Here is a 23,995-nt window from a genome sequence, read left to right on the forward strand (position 1 = left end):
TGCTTGGACTTGCAACAAAATGTTATCAATTTTTTCATTCCAGTAAGTCTTATTGTCATCAATTGATTGTTTAATTTTTTCGTGAAATTTACAAGAAAACTTTTTAAATCAAATTGATCGGTTCTTTCTGTTTCATTTGACCTGTCCTGATTTTCGAAGTCTATTAAATTACTATTTTCTACTTTAGGCACAATACTCTCGAAAATCTCATAAGTCATTGTGAAGGAAAAAAAATTATAGCTACACAACAATACAAAACAAGATAAAAATATTGTTTTAACAAAATACGAGGGTTTCGTGACTTATCTGGAACTCTCTTCTACTGTTGCAAATCCACGTTTTCCATCCATGTGATTGTTGACCAAAATTCTTGAAATTACTTCCTCTGTCGAAAATTATATTTTTTTGCTGAAACATTTCTTCTCCGAAACTTTTACTTTCCGATGAACACACATTCTGAAAAACTGGTATGAACACACAAAAATTTTCTTCTTCGTAGCACTGTTGAAGATCACGTGAACACAATATCCCGGCTACAGTCCCCAGTAGAAATATGGTATCCCGGCTGAGCCCCCAGTTGAAATATGCTAACTATTTTTATTTACTTAAATTTGGCATATTTCGTGACGGTACCTTTTCCGTGAAATGTTTACAAGGCGATATTTGTCTTGGCTTCAGTTGTCTAGTGGAAGTATGATTCCACAACAGTATGATTCTTCCATTGAATAGGTCTGGCATCTGCCTTGCTGAGAAGTTTTGTGTGGTGTTTTCACTTAAAATTTCTTTGTACGCACATTCCCAGATAATTAAAATGTGACTGCTTCCAGTGATTACTTGGCAGTTGTGTAAACAATCAGTACTGGATCTTTCTACCTGTCTATGGGCAATATGTTAGATTGCTTTATGTGTAGTGTTAGTGGTCAATCTGTGTACTCTGCAAGTCTTCCACTACAGTTTTTTGATTTCTTTGTATATATCATCATCCACAAAAAGCTTCACTGAACTTAGGACGCTATCCACCAGGTCATTTATATATACACTGATGGGGAAAAAAATCACAACACCAAGAAGGAGTTTGTGCCACAAACAAAAGTTGATAGTGTTTCTACTTCTGAAAGATGAAATCTATTCAGATTTTGCGCCAGTCACATGAGAGTGGTTCCCGTAACGCCACTATGAGGATCAAATCAGGTTTGCTTCAAATACATGCTGTAATGGTCATGAGTGCCAGTTACCTTTGAAACTGGTGACTTGACAGGAGTGTAAGCACTGGACTTGATTACTGGTTGTAGTGGTCACAAGAATGTATGGTTGCAAGAAGACCAGTTCCGGACGACCGAGTGGGACTACATGTTTGGCATATGGCACTGGTGCAGCAGCTGCAGCAGCAGCAGCAGCCAGATGTTCTGTGCTGTGCTTTTCACTGAGACCAAACCACTGCCATTTGCGACTTCAGTGGTGTCAAGTGAGAGCTCATTGGAGGGCAGGGTGGAGGTGTGTTGTGTGTTCTGGTGAAAGCTGGTTTTGCCTTGGTGCCAGTGATGGCTGTGTGTTGGTTAGGAGGTTGCCAGGTGAGGGCCTGCAACCAACCTTTCTGCGTGTTGCACACACTTGACTTCAGCTGGAGTTATGGTTTTGGGGTATGATTTCATATGACAGCAGGAGCACTCTTGTGGTTAACGTGCATGCACTGACTGCAAATTTGTATGTCCATCTGGTGATTTGACAGGATAACACTCCCTCACATACCGTTATTGTAACCTGCGGTGGCCAAGTGTAGGGTTAAGCTCTCTCTATACAGCTTAAGCGTTTTCGTGGACTTACTTGTTGAAGAATGCTGGTTCTGCTTTCTTGCAGTGCCGATGTGTTCTGCTAGCACCAGACGCTTCTCCGAAGATTTCACTGCTAGGAAGGGGAAATTTTCACTCTCTCGCTCTCTCTCTCTTTCTCTTCTTATTTAAAAAATACGCTACTCTTGGAATATCATTCAATGCACCAGAACATATTTATTTCCACTTCGTACCAAAAAAAAAACAAACTAAACTTTATGACGTAAGCCGACACACCCAGAATCAGTTAATTACACATTTTTGAACACAATTAATACATAAGCTTTTATCGTGGCTGACTATCCACCTCCAGTCCACGTACTCTCAACAGCAGTTCAACGTCTAATAAACAGTCACTATTTCGAGTATCTTCATTTGTTTTTTAACAATACAATGCTACGTTACTCTTTGCAGCCGGCCACAGAGCTTCCGGGCTGTATTTGCTTATTCTTGGCAGGTCGCGCTGAACACTTGCCAGTACTGACGAATTATCTCCCTTCCAGCTTCGCCTGCACAAACAATAAATGGGTGCGGTATCCCATGCTCATCCTCACGCCCTGCTTTAAAATAACGCGTGTTCGAAATGGCTGGAACACAAGTGTCTCCGGACTTTTGTAAAATTCTGGGGGCACTACCAACCCAACATCCTCTATACAGTGTGTCAACAAGGGACATCATCGGATGACAACTCCAGCACCACCCACAAACAGCATTAACCATCCCTGTATTAACAAATGACATGCAACGGTCATGGAACTCCATCCCACAAATTGACATCTGGCACCTATACAATGTAATACATGCATGTTTGCTTGCTTGCTTGAATTTAACATGATGGTGGGTGTACTGGTTATTGATGTACTAGCATGTTATATTTGCATTGGTTTATCTTGTGCGTACATTACCCTATGATCTTGCAATGTTAATCACTTAAATATGTTACCTATAAAAATGTATTCTCAAACTTTCACTTCTATATTTTAATTGTTTCTTGGTGTTGTGGTTTTCTACTGTCAGCATTTTTTCTAAAAGTAATGAATCTATAAACACTCACTCGGAGTATGTATGAATTACTTTTATGTCTGAAGATACCTCTCTGCAAACAATGACATGCTACATTCTGTGGTTTTTTTTTTTTTTTTTTTTTTTTTTTTTTTTAAGGAGTTCTTCAGTCCAGTCCCAAAGTGTGCCTGATATTCTGTATGCTTAGATTTAGTTCATTAGAGTACAGTATAGAGCTATATTGAATGCCTTCTGAAAATCAAGGAACTGGGTGCCAATGTCTAATTATTTCTGGGTCTTGTAGACAAACGGAGCAATCTGAGTTCAACACAATCATTGTTTGTGAAATCCAGGAGTTTTTGGGACGACGGTTCAATCCCGCGTCCGGCCATCCTGATTTAGGTTTTCCGTGATTTCCCTAAATCGCTCCAGGCAAATGCCAGGATGGTTCCTTTGAAAGGGCACGACCGCTTCCTTCCCCATCCTTCCCTAATCCAACGAGACCGATTACCTCGCTGTCTGGTCTCCTTCCCCAAACAACCCAACCCAGGAGTTTTTGACCTTCAGAAATCTCATAATATGTGAGCATAAAATGTGTTAGAAAATTCTACAACATACTGCCTTCAGCATTATAGGGCTATAGTTTTGTACATCTGTTCAACAACTCTTATCAAAAACTGAAATGACCTGCCCAATTCTCCAGTCACTGGGATTGTTTGTTTGGCTCCTGCAGTGATTGTGTACTTCACTAAAATTTGCTGCATGCACCTGAATGTTGTTTTATATCAGCAGATCACAAGCACTGAACATATCCCTCTTCATGTTCTTACCAACTGTCTCAATTTCTGTGGTTTTTCATTTTTTCATCTCAAAATCAATCATAGCCCATTTCATACCTGAACACTATGCACATTAATTTGAGAGCTTGGTATCAACAAGAAACTGCTTTCACCTTACTGCTAAATTTGTCGATGCTGCTCTTGTGTGTTTGAATTTTAATTTTTTTTATATTCATTTGATGAAAAATTTTCTCAAGAGCAAATGGTTCTAGACAATTTTGTTCACTAAGTCCAGACATATCGTGGAATGTGATCTGAGTTCAGTAACCAGATAACTATTGATCATTGTGTGTGTTGTTCTGGCTGTTTTGACAACCTACAGAAAAATGTGCATCAGTGTGCATCACCTTTTTGTTAGAGATGATGTGCTCAGTATTAGACAACACTGATGATGAATATGAATCACTGCTGTGTTCTGTGTAACTGGTAACTTTAACTCAAATCTGTCAGTGCAATTGGTCCATAAAAGAATCAGTCATTTTTCAGCCCATATACAAACATGATTTACCAAGTGATTGGGAAGTGTCAAATTTTGCATATAATAACCATATATGGAAATTTCCCAATGAATGGCATTTGATTGTATTGAAACACAAGTAACTTAGGTTTAGGGTAATCCTTGTTTTTGTGACCAGCAGATCATGGTTTCGTAACATGATGGAGTGCTTTTCTACTGATAATGACTAGACAGTTCATCAAACTGTACTTGCACCCAAAAATACTGCTGCAAGAGTTTGGTTAGAAGTCACACTGTGAATTATTTATTTCTCCTTATATTGTTATATTTGGTAGATTATGGATATTATATAATTCCATTACAACACATGTAATGATACTTTCAAGGAAACTCAATGTTCATTTTTTTCTGTAGTTTAGTTAATGAAATCAACTTACTTTTTAGGGTTGTGTTCTGCAACTGGCAAGTCCGATGGCGAATTAACACGTGAAGAAAACAGTGACTTGACAAATGATCGTGGGTGCACTTCAGATTCGGAGTTGAGTCGCATTTCAAATAGGCATGGAAGCCCTATTGAACGTTCTACCAGTCCTGAGTTGTCATCAAACAGTGGTGGTGGCAGCTGGATTTGGGTATGTTGGGGCAGCTAAATTAAAATTAAAAATGTTTGTGTACTGACTGCTTTTCAACAAAAAGTATGAAATGTAAATTTTTTTTTATGAATGCAAATTTGTGAGGGTTTGGGTGATTTCCAAACTGATGGCCAGGCTTTGTACTCCTGATAAATAGGATTTACTTTAAATGCGTGTGGCCCAGCAATTGTCCATGAAGAGAGGCTCCATGACTGTCTTGTCAACAGGGATCAGGGCTACCAGCTAAGTTCGACATGAAACACTGCACTGGCAGATATACACAGAGACTGCACCCAGTAGTTGACGTGTGGTGAGTCTTAGCAAGACTGACTGCACCTAAAGTCGAATGGCGGTCTGTCGCCCACCAGGGATCATTAGCCTCATGTCAGGGGGAAGGGGTGGGGGGAGATGGCTGCCGCTCACATAGGACACCTGCATAACCCTGACCTTTTACGAGATGATGATCAGAGTGACACTCATAGAAATATAGCAGAATTGTAACGTGGCCAACCAGATGGAAGCCGGAGTAAGTTTCTCAGCAGTATTCACCAGGAAAGCCTACATTCACAAGTATAGCTCCTTGTTTCATGGAGTGAGACTTCAGAATTGAAAAGAGGGGTACTGAAAATGTGTTCCAAAGCATGGACAAAGTGAAATAAATTAAATAAGGCTGACATAAAGAAGAGCTGTTAATAAATCGCAGTAAATGAGCCAGTCTCTTGTTTCCAGATCATATGATCATCTTTATTTTTCTTTTTCTCAAGCTTCTCATGAGATTTGCCTTTGCATGATGTATTGCTCGACTTACTGGTGCCTATAGTATTTTTTGTGTTATATTTTACTTTTATTGCTAAAGGGTGTGATTTTCACTTGTTGTCATTGCTTTTGCTTCAGTGGTATAGCTTCCTTTATTTGCCTATTTAATCATGTTCTTAAGTTCATACTCTTCCACAAATTTTTCACCTATTTAAAATGTCCGAAAGAGCAGACACCATTTTTGATCCAGCAGCAGTTAAGAATTAAGACACTGAATTGTAGACATTGGCTGTGAATGAGCATTGATGTAAATCTAAGGGGAAAGTTGAAAATTTGAGCTGGACTGGAATTCAAACCCGCAGCTCCTGCTTACTAGGCAGTTGCTCTGACCTGAGCCATCTGAACTCAGTGGTCATTGCAACTGCATCCCACCTATCGGACCCATATTTTCAACTTATCCACACACTATGAATGTAGTGCCCCTTGCCCATTGTCCTCATTACTCACAACATTTTGCCGATTCCTGTAACTTCAACCCTGTTGTGCATCCTCATAAAAGAGATCATTGTCTGCCTTCACCTTAATTATATGTATGTGGTGTCTGTTCTTTCAGGCTTGTCTCGGGAACAGGCACCACATATATCTAATTAATGCTCTCCAAAAGAACAAACAACACAATTAAGGTGAAAATGGCCAATGATATCTTCAGTGTGGGTGCACACCAGGCTTGAACCCTTAGGGGAATCAGTGAAATGTCATGAGTAATGAGGACAATGGACAAGGGGTACTACATTCGTAGTGTGCAAGTAAGTTGAGAATTTGGGTCTGACGGGAGGCGTTCTATGATAGTCCGTGCAGTTGCAATGACCACTATGTCGGGACTGCTAAATGATCAGAGCAACTGCCTAGTTAGCAGGAGACCCAGGTTCAAATCCTGATCCGGCACAGATTTTCAATTTTCCAATTGATTCACATCAATGCCCACTTGCAGCTAGTGTCTGTAATTACTTTGTGTCTTCAAAACAGTGTTTTGTAATGTCATACTCACGGCAATTATTTGTAAACAGGTGGGACCAGGAGCAGAAATACAACCTCTTCCTAAGCGGAACTGGACAGCAAATCAGTTCAGTATAGTCCATGAGAGGGAGCTTTTGGCACATGATCCATATGCTCATGTGAAATGTTGTGAGAGCCTCGCTTTCCTTGTAAGAGATGTTGCTCATATTACGCCATACAACTTTGAACACTGCGTTCATTGCATACGAACATTTGTTGAAGCTAGCCTCAATGGAAGTAAGTAAACAACTGTTTTTTATTGCACACTTAAATTCTCACATGCCCAGTATCATTTCAGTGCTAATGTGTATGACACCCCTCCTCCTATCTGAGTTTGCTTTTGTTGTGAATTCATTGCTTACATTGTCTCATCTTGGGTAGCAACACTTTGTACCTTTTGCCATTCCACAGAAATTGCAGAAAGCAAGTCTTGGATACAGGCAGTGCAAGAACATACAAAAATATAAAATCTGCATATAAATGATAGAAATTATGAAAATCCTCAAATATTTAACTAATTGTAGTATTTTAGTGTTTGCATATCATAGGGCATGCTCTTTAGAAAATTTTTGCATTCACTATGAAACTAAAATTACATGGTCCATCCATTTCATATTCCACACCTGTGTTTGCAAGGCTGCAGCATGGTTATCGCTGATTAGCTTTTTTCATGTTGGCTGTTTTTTATTTAACAGTGATTTAGTTATAGAATGTATTTATGTTTCAGAATTATTGTATCTTAATTTAAATATGCTGTGGCATTCCACATGTATACATGAGCTCCACAAGCTATCCTATACCACATGATTGTAAGAGATTCATGATACCAGCTTCTTATTAGATTTGCAGTTGGCAAATGGTAAGAAAGGTTATCAGTATCACCATGTGTAAGTCGAAATTTCTCCAATTTTACTTTTATGGTCATTCCATGAAATGTATGTTGGAGATTCGTTTTGGAAAATGGTCTGTGAGAATGTTAAGAGCAAAGTTGTTTATGGTGCACAATGCCTTATAGCATCTCCACAGAAATTCATGGGAATTTCTAAGAGATATTCATACAGATCAAATGATTCTGCAATGAAACATGTAGCTGTTATTTGAATCTTCTCTGACTCTTATTGTTTTAATACAACTAGTTCAAGGCCCCAGATTGCCAGACCATGCTTCAGAATTGAATGAATGAGGGTTTTGTGAATGATTTATACATCAGTGTCACTTCATCAAGGTCCACCAGCAAAATGAGAGTTTCAGATACGTCTTCTCTGAATATAGATTTATGCAGGAGTTCCATTCTATTTGGACTGATTGTCTGACATATTTGGTGGTTGTCAAATGATATCTAGTCTTTCCATCTATTTATGCACATTACATTATATTTTTCTATGCTGAAGGTCAGTTGCCAATCTTTGCAGCAGGTCATTATTACTTTCAAGTGTTCATGAATTTTGTAACAATTTCTAACAATGTCACCATCCTGACTGATCTGTGTCATCTGCGAACGACTCAACAGAGCCATAAATGATGCATCTGCAAAGTCATTTGTAATATTGTGAAAAGCAATATCTTTGTCGTACTAATTTGAGCCATTCAAGATGCTGCTTTTGCTTCAACATTGCTTCCCAGTTAAAAATTACATACCAATTTCTGTTTACCGGCAAGTCTTTAGCCCACTCATACACTGCTCATATATTGCATGTGAATGAATAGACATGTAATGAAGGCTTTCCGAAATTCTATAAACATGGCTCAGCCAGATTGCAACACAACTCCTATTTTCCACTGATTCTTTTCTGGCAACAATTAATTCATCATTAAGGTACTGGAACAACAAAACATTCCACATGACTAGGAAAAGGTGCAGGGCCTTCAAATCTAATGCTGTGAAAACTCACGTAAGAGAAGTTACCACATTACGCCATATAGCTGCCATCCGTATTTGGTGAATGAACAGACCAGGAGGCTTTTCACACAAGCAGTGATTGTGGGATGTATGTTTATTCCTTCAGAGAAATTGTTTGTCTCCAGAAGAAATAGTGTGAGACCACAACAAATGTTTCATAATTCCACAATGTACCGTATATACTCGAATCTAAGCCGCACTCGAATCTAAGCCGCACCTGAAAAATGAGACTCGAAATAAAGGAAAAAAAATTTCCTGAATCTAAGCCGCACCTGAAATTTGAGACTCGAAATTCAAGGGGAGAGAAAAGTTTTAGGCCGCACCTCCAAATCGAATCATAGTTGGTCCATTGTAATATGAGACACAATTTAGGTCTAATGAATGACGATACAGCTACAGTAGTTTGGTTCGAGTCATAAGCTTAGCAGTTAAGCTTTACCAGGTAGCCATTGCTATGCGTCAGGCACTCCGTCCGTATTTATACGGGTACCCTTCCTTTTTCACGTGCTTCGTCTGGTTTGAATCTATTGCTTATTTTGCTTCGATCTGATAAGTGCCGTTTTCTTTGTTATAGGTGTTTACGTCACTCTAAGCTGAAAATGCATTACTGTACTGTGTCATGCATTGTTTGTCGCATTCTGATAGTGCGTGTTTACGGACTGTCGCCGCTCGCGGCATGGCCTGCTTTTGTGCGCGCTACTGCCGCTAACAATAAAAAAAAAAGAGAGGAATCGTCTCATTAGCGAAACAATGGCAAGAGACTGCTATTTGTTGTTACTTATACACTGCTGCTTTCTTTGTTAATGATCAACAAGAACCAAATAATAGACTGCGTATGATAGAACATGTTCTGAACGAGAGTTAGGCGAAAATTTTTCTCCGTTTGAAAATCTTTGCGGCCGCTTCTTTAGTACATCAAATTCTGCACAGAAATTAGAATTAGATTTGCAAATCAAGTCAGTTGCCGTGCTTCATTTCTGACTGTATCACTTAATACGAATATAAACATGACACGATACATATATTCTTCCGCGTTTGCTGTTGTCTCACTCCAGTTTCGTAGTTTATTAGGCAGGCAGGATTTAAATGAGATAGCAGCAAACATGAAAGAAAACATGGCAAAATGTTTATATTCATATTATTCTTATGGTGAAGAGAATACTGCATGTGATTCACAATTCATAAAAGTTCCTATTAGCAACCTTCTCTTGTCACAAGTAGGAAAAATTTCAGAACGTAGAGTTGGCCATATTGACAAACATCCCAAACAGTCTTGCCAGTCGGATTTTCTTAGTACATTGAAATTCTGCTACATTCGAAGATGAACAATACGGAGTTTGTATTTACTTCGTTGGATAATGTATGAAAATGCAGTGGTCGAAACTTGGGGCGGAGAAAAAAAGCTCGTCTTCCACCTTTTTTTTTTTAATTTATTTACTGACGCAGAGGTTTTGGTGCCAGTATTTATCTCTGTGCCTACAAACAATGCCTGTGTAGCGCTACATATATTCGACGGCAGAAGTTCGTTGTGGCGGCACCTACCAACATTTTTCAGAATTCCCGCATGCTTTGCACTCGATTCTAAGCCGCAAGCGGTTTTTTGGATTACAAAAACCGGAAAAAAAGTGCGGCTTAGATTTGAGTAAATACGGTATTCACATCAGTGAGGCAGATTCGCAGTCTGCAACTCTGTCTCTTAACCATCCTTATAGGTCTCAGCTATGTGTCCCATCCTCTCTCTCTCTTTTTTTATTTTTTTCTTTTTTCTTTTTTTTCATGCAGCATGTTTTGTTTTTACAATGAGTTTTATGATGAGTGAACTGTTAACTACTAAAGGCATGGTTGAAAATAGGACTTCTGTTATGATCTTCAGTGCAGTAATTTTGGAAGAGACAAGTCACTATGATAAATGTGGAGAAAGGAAGCAGTGCTCAAAAGGCTGTTACATTAACCTTCTGTTTTCACGTTGCCCATGATCAATAACCATTAGAATAGACGACTTTATTCCTCACCGACAATTCTCTCTCTCTCTCTCTCTCTCTCTCTCTCTCTCTCTATCTCTATCTCTCTCTTCAGGAGGCAATTAGTTATATTTGCTGTAGCAGATGGAGGGAGAAAATTGGAGTAATGAACTCAGTTTCCCAGCAAATCAGTTGTAGTGAAAGAGCTGAGAGAAAGATGAGTGTGTAGTCTTCCAAGACACTTGATTAGTGTGACAGCTGTAGTAGCAGTCAGCTTAGTTCATTGTGTCCTTTATATTGTTCACGATTTCACTTATGAGAGAAGAGGTTTCTATGCAACTATTAAATCATATATCAGACTGGAACAAGTGTGGAGGGAATACAACCAATTTGGAAACAAATCAAAGGTTTTAATTCTGTGAAATTCAGAGTTAAAAAGTGTGTTATGAAATTCATTTTCCTCTCTTTTGTTTTTTGTTTTTGATTATGACTTCTTTTTTACAGTTTCTGTCACTGTGTAGCATGTACTAAACAGGCTGTAGCTGAAGCTAAATATTTAAAATTCAGATCATTTGCAGCAGAATGCAACACATTTCAGATGTTTCTGCTCTGTTTGGCTGTGTATGTGTGTGTTGTTTTTTTAGAAAAAGAGCTTATGTAGCGGTATATAATCGTTGGCAGTTAAAACGTACAGTGATTGATGGTATCCCATAGGAAATGGCAGCAAGTGACAGGAAAGGATACCAGGTGCACTCAGTGTGAATGCTTGGGGTCCTCATTGAGTATGTTGAAGAGGACATTCCAGCAGCCATTTTTTAGGTTAGATGGCCTTGGGCAAGTACAGAAAGGGCAACAGCCTCAACGGGTGCGGGGCAAAGTCAGGACATGCGGGGACCAAGCAGCAATCGGTATTGTAATTGTCAACTGTCGAAGCTGCGTTGGTAAAGTACCGGAACTTCAAGCGCTGATAGAAAGCACCGAAGCTAAAATCGTTATAGGTACAGAAAGCTGGCTTAAGCCAGAGATAAATTCTGCCGAAATTTTTACAAAGGTACAGACGGTGTTTAGAAAGGATAGATTGCATGCAACCGGTGGTGGAGTGTTCATCGCTGTTAGTAGTAGTTTATCCTGTAGTGAAGTAGAAGTGGATAGTTCCTGTGAATTATTATGGGTGGAGGTTACACTAAACAACCGAACTAGGTTAATAATTGGCTCCTTTTACCGACCTCCCGACTCAGCAGCATTAGTGGCAGAACAACTGAGAGAAAATTTGGAATACATTTCACATAAATTTTCTCAGCATGTTATAGTCTTAGGTGGAGATTTCAATTTACCAGATATAGACTGGGACACTCAGATGTTTAGGACGGGTGGTAGGGACAGAGCATCGAGTGACATTATACTGAGTGCACTATCCGAAAATTACCTTGAGCAATTAAACAGAGAACCGACTCGTGGAGATAACATATTGGACCTACTGATAACAAACAGACCCGAACTTTTCGAATCTGTATGTACAGAACAGGGAATCAGTGATCATAAGGCCGTTGCAGCATCCCTGAATATGGAAGTTAATAGGAATATAAAAAAAGGGAGGAAGGTTTATCTGTTTAGCAAGAGTAATAGAAGGCAGATTTCAGACTACCTAACAGATCAAAACGAAAATTTCTGTTCCGACACTGACAATGTTGAGTGTTTATGGAAAAAGTTCAAGGCAATCGTAAAATGCGTTTTAGACAGGTACGTGCCGAGTAAAACTGTGAGGGACGGGAAAAACCCACCGTGGTACAACAACAAAGTTAGGAAACTACTGCGAAAGCAAAGGGAGCTCCACTCCAAGTTTAAACGCAGCCAAAACCTCTCAGACAAACAGAAGCTAAACGATGTCAAAGTTAGCGTAAGGAGGGCTATGCGTGAAGCGTTCATTGAATTCGAAAGTAAAATTCTATGTACCGACTTGACAGAAAATCCTAGGAAGTTCTGGTCTTACGTTAAATCAGTAAGTGGCTCGAAACAGCATATCCAGACACTACGGGATGATGATGGCATTGAAACAGAGGATGACACGCGTAAAGCTGAAATACTAAACACCTTTTTCCAAAGCTGTTTCACAGAGGAAGACCGCACTGCAGTTCCTTCTCTAAATCCTCGCACAAACGAAAAAATGGCTGACATCGAAATAAGTGTCCAAGGAATAGAAAAGCAACTGGAATCACTCAATAGAGGAAAGTCCACTGGACCTGACGGGATACCAATTCGATTCTACACAGAGTACGCGAAAGAACTTGCCCCCCTTCTAACAGCCGTGTACCGCAAGTCTCTAGAGGAACGGAGGGTTCCAAATGATTGGAAAAGAGCACAGATAGTCCCAGTCTTCAAGAAGGGTCGTCGAGCAGATGCGCAAAACTATAGACCTATATCTCTTACGTCGATCTCTTGTAGAATTTTAGAACATGTTTTTTGCTCGCGTATCATGTCATTTCTGGAAACCCAGAATCTACTATGTAGGAATCAACATGGATTCCGGAAACAGCGATCGTGTGAGACCCAACTCGCCTTATTTGTTCATGAGACCCAGAAAATATTAGATACAGGCTCCCAGGTAGATGCTATTTTTCTTGACTTCCGGAAGGCGTTCGACACAGTTCCGCACTGTCGCCTGATAAACAAAGTAAGAGCCTACGGAATATCAGACCAGCTGTGTGGCTGGATTGAAGAGTTTTTAGCAAACAGAACACAGCATGTTGTTATCAATGGAGAGACGTCTACAGACGTTAAAGTAACCTCTGGCGTGCCACAGGGGAGTGTTATGGGACCATTGCTTTTCACAATATATATAAATGACCTAGTAGATAGTGTCGGAAGTTCCATGCGGCTTTTCGCGGATGATGCTGTAGTATACAGAGAAGTTGCTGCATTAGAAAATTGTAGCGAAATACAGGAAGATCTGCAGCGGATAGGCACTTGGTGCAGGGAGTGGCAACTGACCCTTAACATAGACAAATGTAATGTATTGCGAATACATAGAAAGAAGGATCCTTTATTGTATGATTATATGATAGCGGAACAAACACTGGTAGCAGTTACTTCTGTAAAATATCTGGGAGTATGCGTACGGAACGATTTGAAGTGGAATGATCATATAAAACTAATTGTTGGTAAGGCGGGTACCAGGTTGAGATTCATTGGGAGAGTGCTTAGAAAATGTAGTCCATCAACAAAGGAGGTGGCTTACAAAACACTCGTTCGACCTATACTTGAGTATTGCTCATCAGTGTGGGATCCGTACCAGGTCGGGTTGACGGAGGAGATAGAGAAGATCCAAAGAAGAGCGGCGCGTTTCGTCACTGGGTTATTTGGTAACCGTGATAGCGTTACGGAGATGTTTAATAAACTCAAGTGGCAGACTCTGCAAGAGAGGCGCTCTGCATCGCGGTGTAGCTTGCTCGCCAGGTTTCGAGAGGGTGCGTTTCTGGATGAGGTATCGAATATATTGCTTCGCCCTACTTATACTTCCCGAGGAGATCACGAATGTAAAATTAGAGAGATTAGAGCGCGCACGGAGGCTTTCAGACAGTCGTTCTTCCCGCGAACCATACGCGACTGGAACAGGAAAGGGAGGTAATGACAGTGGCACGTAAAGTGCCCTCCGCCACACACCGTTGGGTGGCTTGCGGAGTATCAATGTAGATGTAGATGTAGATGTAGGGAACAAGGTGCAATCAGCTGCAGAATGTTGCACACATTAGAACAAATGATGCCAGTTGTGTGGGCTCCAAGGTCTTATTTGGGTCTTTCCAGTGACTAGCAGAGAAGGTTGAGAAGACCAGCCTTTTTTATGGAGTTTAACCAAAGCGCACAACTTGCAGCATTTTCCCCAGAACTGATTGTGGATCTTCGGTTCTTAGTCGAGTGAAAGGACAGAAACAGAGACTTTGAAGGTTCTATAATAAGCTAAGCTGCAACTTCCTAGACTTATACCATAGGGTTGAGAACTGTAGGGTCCCCCTAAACGGGTCAGCTGTGTACCGCACGTCAGAGGCTGCTACTCAGGTAGCTGACTGTGTGGGGTGCACACAAGGGTTTTTTAGATTAGGTGACTCTCCATCCAACCCACATAACGATAGCTGTAGGAAAGCCAAAAGTACCAGAGCAAGATTGAAAGAAATGCATCTCACAGGTGAGAGTATTACAATCTTAATGGTAAACTGCCGAAGCATTCACAGTAAAGTGCCAGAGTTTGAAGTGCTCATGAAAAGCAGTGAAGCACGCGTAATACTAGGTACAGAAAGCTGGTTTAAACATGAAATTGACAGCTGTGAAAGTTTAGGGGAAAATTTATGTGTATATCAAGAGGATAGGCAAATGGGAAATTGAGATTGTGTATTTGTTGCAATAGACAAGAAACTCAAATCCACAGAGATACAAATTGAAGCTGCATGTGAGATTGTTTGGGCAAGACTCAGTAGTATCAAGGGTTGGGCATAAAATAATTGGATCCTTCTATTGCCCACTGTACTCATCTCCTGATGTAATGAAAAACTTTAGATAAAACCTCAGTTCACTTGTACATAAGTTCCTCAATCATTCTGTAATCACTGGTGGAGACTTCAATCCTCCAACAATTAATTTGGAAAAATACTGCTTTGTTAGTGGTGGACATAATACATCCTGTGAAATATCACTAAATACCCTCTCTGAAAACTACCTAGAACAGGTAAAAACCCCACTCAGAATGGAAATATATTGGATCTATTGGCGATAGACAGACCTGACCTTTTTGCGGGTCTCCACAATGAAATTGATATCAGTGACAATGATGTGCATGTGGCACCAGTGATTACCAAAGTACAATGGGCAACTAAAACAAGCAGGAAGATATATGTGTTCAGTAAACTAGATAAAAAAATCAGTGGTGTCATATCTCAATGAGGAACTTGAAACTTTCAGCACAGGACAGGAGCATCCAGATGAACTCTAGCTCAAGTTTAAATGAATAGTTGACCAAACGCTGGAGAGAGATGTACCCTGTAGTGGGAGGGAACCTCCATGGTGTACAGTTACTGTAAAGAAACTGAGGTTATTGGAAAATGGGTGGAATACAAAGCATGGGGATATAAATAGAGAGATGCTGAATAAAACTGGCTGTCAAGAGAGCAACGCATGATGCCTTCAATGACTACTGTAGCAGGATATTGTCAAATGATCTTTATAGAACCTAAAGAAAGTTGGGTCATATGTAAAGGCTGTTAGTGACACCAACGCTAGTGTCCAGTGCCTAGTGAATGAGACAGAAACTGAAATTGAGGGTAGCAAAGCAAAAGCTTGAAATGTTTAACTCTATTTTCAAAAGTTCCTTTACAAAGAAAAATGTAGAATTGTCCCAGTTTAATCCTCATAACAGTGAAAAGATGAATGAAAAAAGTATTGGCATCTGTGGTTTTGAGGAATGGCTGAAATCATTAAAACTGAGCAAAACTCCAGGACCTGATAGAATTCCTGTCAAATTCTTTACTGAATTTGTGAATGAATTAGTCCCTTTTCTAACTATAGTCTGTTGTAGACCCCTTGAACAGAAAAAGTGCGCCAAATTGTTGGAAAAAAGCACAGACCACACCAATCTACAAGCAGGGTGGTAGAAGTGATCCGCAAAACTATCACATTTGACTCAGCACCACACCGATGCTTATCACCAAAAGTACGATCATATGGCGTATCACGTTATCTTGGATGGAGAGTTATCGACAGATGTAGAAGAAACTTCAGGTGTACCTCAGGGAAGTGTGTTGGGACCCTTGCTGTTCATGTTTCATATTAATGAACTCGCAGACAATATTAGTAGTAACATCAGGCTTATCTATAATGAAGTATTATCTGAAAGAAGCTGCGTGAATATTCAGTCAGATCTTAATAAGATTTCAAAAGGGTGCAAAGATTGGCAACTTGCTTTAAATGTTCAGATATGTAAAATTGTACACTTCGCAAAACAAGAAAATATCATCCTATGACTATAATATCAATGAGTCACTGTGGGAATTGGGCAACACATACAAATACCTTGCTGTAACACTTTGTAGAGATATGAAATGAGATGATCACACACACTCAATTGTGGGTAAAGCAGGTGGTAGACTTTGGTTTACTGATAGAATAACAGGGAATTGCAATCAGACTATAAACCAAATAGCTTGCAAATCATTTGTGCGACCCACCCGAGAATATTGCTCAAATGTGTGGGATCTGTACCAAACAGGACTAATGGAGGTATTGAACTTGCAAAGAGAAGGGCACCACGAATGGTCATAGGTTTGTTTAATCTGCGGGAAATGTCACAGAGATACTGAAGGAGCTGACCTGGAAGACTCATGAAGATAGACGTAAACTACCCCAAAAAAGTCAAGCAACAGAGTTTCAAGAACAGGCTTTAAATGATGACTAGGAATGTACTACAGTCCCTTAATGTTGCTCAAATAGGGATCATGAGGATAAGATTAGAATAATTACACACACAGTCATTCAGGTGATCATTCTTCCCGCACTCCATACGTGAATTGAATGGGAAGAAACCGTAATAACTGGTATCGTGGTAGGTACACTCTGCCATGTACCTCACGGTGGTTTGCAGACACTAGATGTAGATATAGGTATAGGTGTAAATATAGATGTAGATGCTAATGTGAATACGGTTTTCTGTTGGGTGTTTCTGAGTGCCACCCGTCAGTCTACTATAGGTTTTCCCATATTTTATGTTTCAGTTAAAATACAATGCCTTTAAAGCTTGCCACTCTGTAGATGCACTCATATCACACCGAGGCTCCAGCACTCAGCTGTGATAAGAATGTTTACAGATCGGCAAGTTAAATGTTTATACTTTTCCCTATTTTCCATGTAGTATATTTGTTAAATTTCATGCACATGTCTCTGTTTAAGAAGGTTAATCTCGCATTTTTGTAAGTGTAAATTCATTCAGTCTTTAGTGCAATAATTGCTCACTAAACAGCCAGCTACATAGCTCCAACGCATCAGCGTCCATTGGTAACACATCAGGAGGATATCAAGTCGCATATCTAGGATTGTCTGCTTTTATAGTTCACTTCTTCAGTTAGTCTTACTAGGAGCGGCAGATGTGTGTGGATGCAGCAGGAGCCGGCTGCAGTTTATGAACAGCTGAACATGTTGTTGGCTGCAGTCAGTCACCTTCAGGCTGCTGCCTCAGGGTGTAGTAGTGGTGGAGAATCTGACGCGTTGCATGGGACACCTCAAGTGTCACTTGTTTTGTCCACTGGCTCTGCTTCTAAGGCACCTCCTAGTGCACATGGTGTGGTTGATCCAGCTTCACAGCAGGGTGAGTGGCGGGTGGTAATGCATTCACGTCACTCAAGGTGGAGGGACAATGTGGAAACTGGACGCCTGGCCTTGCCCATTCACTCTTTTGGTGGACAGGTGGCCGTTCCTTCAGTAGGGTCTGAGCAGGCACCTGGTGTGAGGGGTTTACTGCTTATTGGGAGCTCCAATGTTTGATGCATTATGGAGCCCCTTAGGTATGTTCAGGACTGGAAAGTAAGTCAATGTTCACTTGGTACGTCTGCCAGGGGGGCCTCATCCAAGATGTGGAGGCGGCCTTGCCGGTGACTATGTAGCATGCAGCGTGCAGTTGGCTGCAAGTTGTTGCTCAGGTTGGCACCGACAACACCTGTCGCATGGGTTCTGAGGCAGTCCTCAGCTTGTACAGGCAGGTGGTGAAGACTGCTGCGCTCACTCATGGGGTGCAAGCAGAGCTTGCAATTTGCTGCATTGTTCCCAGAGTTGATTGGGGTTCTTTGATTTGGAGCCAAGTGGAGGGTCTTAGCAAAAGGCTTTGTCAACTCTGTGACGGTCTTGGTTGCAGATTTTTGGACCTGCATTATTGTGTGGAGATTTGTTGGACCCCCCTTGATAGGTCAGGAGTTCTCTGAACACTCGCCAGTCTATTCACAGCAAGGGAAGTCAGTGTTCAGAATGAAAACACTTCAACTGTCACTATTTTATCAGTAAACTGTCGAAGTATTCATAATAAAGTTCTTGAATTTACTGGCCTCCAGGAAAGTTCTCGTGCTTAAATTATTCCGGGATTGAGAATTGGCAAAACCTGAAGTGGAAAACTCAGAGATATTTAATGACTCATGGAACGTATATTGGAAAGACAGATTAGAGGCCATAGGATGGGAGAGTTTTCATTGCAGTTGACAAAAACATGGTCTCTATTGACGTCAAAGTTGAGTGTGACAGTGAAGTCATCTGGTCACGTTTGAGAGGTGTAGGTGAAACTAAGTTATTGTTGGATGTTCTTACCAGCCACTCGATTCTGCTGTGGCAGTTCTAGAATCATTCAAAGAAAGTGTATGGTCAATGACATGTAAATACTCAGATCATGCAGTACTAGACAGAGATGACCTTAACCCACTGAGTATAGACTGGGATGTCTATGGAGTCATTGTGGAGGTACAGACACAGTCATGTGAAATTCTTTTGAACACGTTTTCTGAAAATTGTCAGCTAGTTGGGCAGCCCACATGCAATGGAAATATCTTAGACCTTGTAGCCACAAAGAGGTTGGACCTTATAGACAGTGTCAGTATAGAAATGGAGATTAGTGATTGTGATGTCATTATAGCAATTATAATTATGAAAGTTAATACATCAGTCAAGAAGGCTAGGAGAGTGTTTCTGCTAGATAGAGCAGATAAGCAGTTACTGACATCGTGCTTAGGCAGTGAATTGGCATCATTTTGTACCAGTAATATGGATGTAGAGGAATTATGGGCAAAGTTAAGCAGATTGTAAATTGTGGTCTGGAGAGTTACATGCCTAGTAAGTGGATAAAGGATGGAAAAGACTCACCATTGTTTACTAACAAAATTTGTAAGATGTTGAGGAAGCAGAGGCTGTTGCACTCCAGGTTCAAACGCAACATACAACTACTACCACCATCAAACCTTAGGAAGGAAAAGGTCCAGCAGAGAACTCAAGAAAATTCTGGTCATATGTAAAATTGCTATGCGGGTCTAGTCTTCCATTCAGTCTCTGGTTTTCGTTTCGCTATCTTCAGCTGCCACACCAGACTGGTCACCAAAAGTTTTAAATTTCATGTTCAAGAAACAGTTCACGCAGGAGAACCGTCAAACATACCATCATTTGACTATTGGACAGACTCCCGTATGGTCGACATAGAAATAAGCATACTTGACATAGAGAAGGAACTTAACGACTGGAAAACAATTAAATCACCAGGTCCGGATGGAATGTCAGTTCGATTTTGCAAAGATTACTCTACAGCATTTAGCCACTTACCTAGCTTCATTTATCGGTAATCTCTTGCCCAGTGCAAAGTCCCAAGTGACTGGAAAAAGCGCAGGTGATTCCAGTATATAAGAAATGTAAAAGAACGGACCTGCAAAATTAGACCAGTATCCGTAACTTCTCTTTGCTGCAGAATCCTTGCACATTCTCAGTTCGAATATAATAAACTGTCTTGAAGCTATGCAGCTTATTATGTCCATGAATCAGCAGGGTCTTAGGAAGCATCACTTGTGGGAAACTCATCTTGCCCTTTTCATATGATATACTGAGAACTATGGATGAAGACCAACAGACAGATTCCATATTTCTAGATTTCTGGAAAGCATTTGACACAGTGTCCCATGGCAGGCAGTTAACAAAGATACAACCATATGGAATAAGTTCACAGATATGTGAGTGACTCAGACTTCTTAAACAATAGAGCCCAATATTTTGTCCCCGATGGTGAGTATTCATCAGAGGCAAGGATATTGTCAGGAGTGCCCGAGGTAAGTGTGATGGGACCACTGTTGTTCTCTGTATACATAAATGGCTTGGCAGACAGGGTAGGCACAATCTGTGGTTGTTTGCTGATGATGTCATGGTATATGGCAAGGTGTCGAAATTGAGTGACTGTAGGAAGATAAAAGATGACTTAGACAAAATTTCCAGTTGGTATGATGAATGGCAGCTTGCCCTAAATATGGCAAAATGTAAGTTAATGTGGATGAGTAGGAAGAATAAACCTGTAATGTTCGGATACAATATTACTAATGTCCGAACTTGACAGTCAAGTCGTTTAAATGTCTAGTCATAACGCTGCAAAGTGATATGAGGTGAAACAAGCATGTGAAAACTGTGGTAGGGAATGCAAATGGTTAATTTTGGTCTGTTGGGAGAATTTTAGGAAAGAGTGGTCCACCTGTAAAGGATGCTGATGTGATCTGTTCTTCAGTACTGCTAGAGTGTTTGAGATCCGTACCAGGTCAGACTAAAGGAAGACATTGTAGCAATTCAGAGGGGGCTGCTAGATTTGTTACCAGTAGGTTCAAACAAAACTTGTGTGTTAAGGAGATGCTTCAGGAACTCAAATGCGAATCCTTGGAGAGAAGGTGTGTTCTTTTTGGGAAATACTATTGAGAAAATTTAGAGAACTGGCATTTGAAACTGACTGCTGAATGATTCTGCTCCTGCCCACATTCACTGCGTGTAAGTTGACAGTCACTTGGTAAATGCTGTTAATGAGAAGACAGCAATCTGGGAATTTACGGACAGCATTGTGTGTAATTTTTCTTATGCTTTGGTCAATAATGACGTTATTTTCCAACCTTTCACTTCATAAGATAACCTACCCTTTTCTTCTCTTCCCTCCCCCCCCTCCTCCCTCCCACTTCCAGTCATTAGATATGCTATAATTAATGGTAGATGCAGTATAAAATAGATACAACACAAATGGTTTGTGATACTTGCTAATAAAAAATTGTTTTTGTTATGTTTTGTTCTTACATCGTCATCTTAATACAGATTAACAAGTCTCTTTTACTAACTTGACACTTTCTGGAAAGGTGAAAAACGCATGAAAAAGAAGACCGCTAATTCTGCAAAGGAAAAACCAAGAAAGAAAGCATCTAATCGCCGTAAAGAAGAAAAAATCAGAGCTCAATCTCCGCAGCGATCTTCTAGTCCATATGATGCAGATGAGAGTGATTCTGAGGAACTCCCTAGTGGCTATCAACAAGTGTCAATCCAGGTGAGCTATAGAAATGAAGGCATTGTTTGTCCAAAGCAAAACTTTTGAGGGGGGACTTGGAATTAATTTAACAACAGTCCTCCTGAACAAAATTGATTTTGTGGCCAGTCTAACATACCCCAACTTTTAAAACATCTCGAACTTTCAGTTATAAAAGAATAAACTAAAAAATGATTATATCAAGAACCACATGCACAGTTCTGGATTATTACCTCAAGTTTTGATCAGTGTTGCAAGGGGGAAGAAAGGAGATGTGAGTGTTCAAGCATCAATCACTTCAAAAATTAACATACTTCACTTGTACTTAACTTTGATGACTTAGTAAAGTCTAGATTTCTTCATAGTTATGGTTGTGTTGTCTGGGAGAGATTCATATTACATTTGGTTGCTGAAAAAGTCAATTCAGGTTCACTTTTTTGTACTGATAAAAATAATGGAAAATCCAGCATGAAATGTTGCAACTTACCATATAATGGAGATGCTGAGCCACAGATAAGCACAACAAAAGACTGTCACAAAGTGAGCTTCCAGCCAACGAGGCCTTTGTCAGAAAACGTGCACACGTGGACACACACAGACTCTCTTGACCGTGTGTGTGTTGTGTTAGTTTGTTTCGTCTATTTCTGAGAAAGGCCTTTATGGTTGCAAGCTTACTTTGTGACAGTCTTTAGTTGTGCCCATCTGTGGCTCAGCATGTCTGCTACGTTGTGAATAGCAACTACCATTTACATACTGTTAAAAATAACAACTCATTTTGAAGTGTGCAGAGCTCACTGGTACATTTTCCTCAATTACTCTCTGTCACAAACGTTTATTACTAACAAAATTTCCTACATTGTCATCACACAGAGTACAACTGTTCACAACAAACCCTCTCCAATAACTATTTACCACACAGCTCAACAAAAACAAAGATGTTGCAAGAAGTGGCAGAATATGTAGTCTATACAATCAGTATAATCCATATTTATTATCTAGAGTGTATTGCATTTCATTAACATTTCATGGAGGAAACAGATGCTTATTAATTTATCTTTTAGAATTAATATGAAACAAGTATGATCATAAATATAATTTTAAATATTCATGACTTAAGTACAAAAACATTGAGAATACAAAAATGATCATGTTTCTCATAAAATACTTAATCTTGTGTTAGCTTCAGATATCGAAATTATTGTAGTGATGCAGAATTAACTTCAATCTCACTGGATTGTGTTGTGAGCTAATGTGTATGGATTCTCCAGTATGCGACGAAAAATGTGTTGCACAGACCAGTCCCATTACACCAGCTATAAAGATACATATTAAAATGACACTGGTATTCATTATTTTTGTCATCCTTCTGCTCCAACCATTTGTGCTATTAGCACATGAAACCATCAATGCATATGCAGATAAAATTTGTGTCCAGTTGTTGCAGTCATGTTGTGACTGTATGACAATACATTTCTTACCATACAAATGCTCCATAAAGCTGGAAATGACTATGTTCATTTAGGGCTGTTAGGGAGGATGGCAAAAATCTTCATATTTACTGTGATTTCAAAATCTATCACAAAGCAGCACATGAATTTGGGTGAAAGACTATTTGCAGCTGTCCAGCAATTTCAGGTGTCCGCCAGTGAAGGATGCTAGTTGACGGTGGCACGGCAAAGCGTGGCTGTTACAGGAGCATCCTCTATTGAAATCCATGCTACCTGCAAATACTGTTCCAGCTGTGGCACACAGGCTCATGTGTAAAGGTGAAACTACATGTCCGTCCTCTTGTCAGGATGCCCACTCGTGATGCTAAAAACTATCGTCAGACGTTACCAGACGTGCCATTATGAATAAATTCACCAGAGATGTAACAATATTTCAGAGGGCACGGATTTCAATAGAGCATGATTCTGTGACGGCTGCCTATGTGCACGTGTCGTCACGTCAAGTTTTGCTATAAAGCTGACACTGTGAGCTAGCAGTCTGAAGATGGCTGGAAAGTGACAAGCAGCCAGTGTGATCCGGCTGCAATACCAAAAGCTCATAGAATGTTCAGTATGCTGGGAAAACTTCAAGAATCACGGGTAATAATTAGATAATAAAGAAATAACAAATAAGCCTATGTAAAGGTCTATGTTCGCTGAGTCGATCTTGTCTTCTGCATTATATTACGTTACATTAGGGGCAGAATATGACCTCCCTGTGCTTCAGTGTACTTTTCATAATATGGTAATATACATTTTATGCAACACTGTTGCATCAATTCTCAAAATTTCATTGCAAATATCGTGCTTAAAGTCTTCCAGTGTTACTGGAATATTTGCATGCACTTTTTCATTTAGACCGCCCCACAGATGAGTCACAAGTGATTAGCTCTGGTGAACGCAATGGCCAGAATCCTCTGCTGACAGTCCTTTCTTATGTGAATCTTTCATGAATTTGTAAGACTGACTCTCGTGAAGTGTGACAGGTCACCCTATCGTGTTGAAAGACAGTAAAATACAGCAGTGGAT

General features: G+C 40.0%; 1 protein-coding gene across 2 annotated transcripts in view; it reads left to right on the forward strand.

The window, feature by feature from the left end:
* Window positions 1-23,995, forward strand: part of LOC124777821 (Golgi-specific brefeldin A-resistance guanine nucleotide exchange factor 1) — a 311,144-nt gene that overhangs the window by 172,641 nt on the left and 114,508 nt on the right. For both annotated transcript variants that reach the window (XM_047253343.1, XM_047253342.1), the window contains exons 24-26: window positions 4,572-4,759; window positions 6,583-6,808; window positions 21,316-21,500. In XM_047253343.1, the coding sequence (XP_047109299.1) occupies window positions 4,572-4,759; window positions 6,583-6,808; window positions 21,316-21,500 (599 nt within the window). The remainder of the gene's footprint in view (window positions 1-4,571; window positions 4,760-6,582; window positions 6,809-21,315; window positions 21,501-23,995) is intronic.

The sequence above is a fragment of the Schistocerca piceifrons genome, chromosome 2 (assembly GCF_021461385.2).
Source record: "Schistocerca piceifrons isolate TAMUIC-IGC-003096 chromosome 2, iqSchPice1.1, whole genome shotgun sequence".
In the NCBI taxonomy this organism is placed as follows: Eukaryota; Metazoa; Arthropoda; class Insecta; order Orthoptera; family Acrididae; genus Schistocerca; species Schistocerca piceifrons.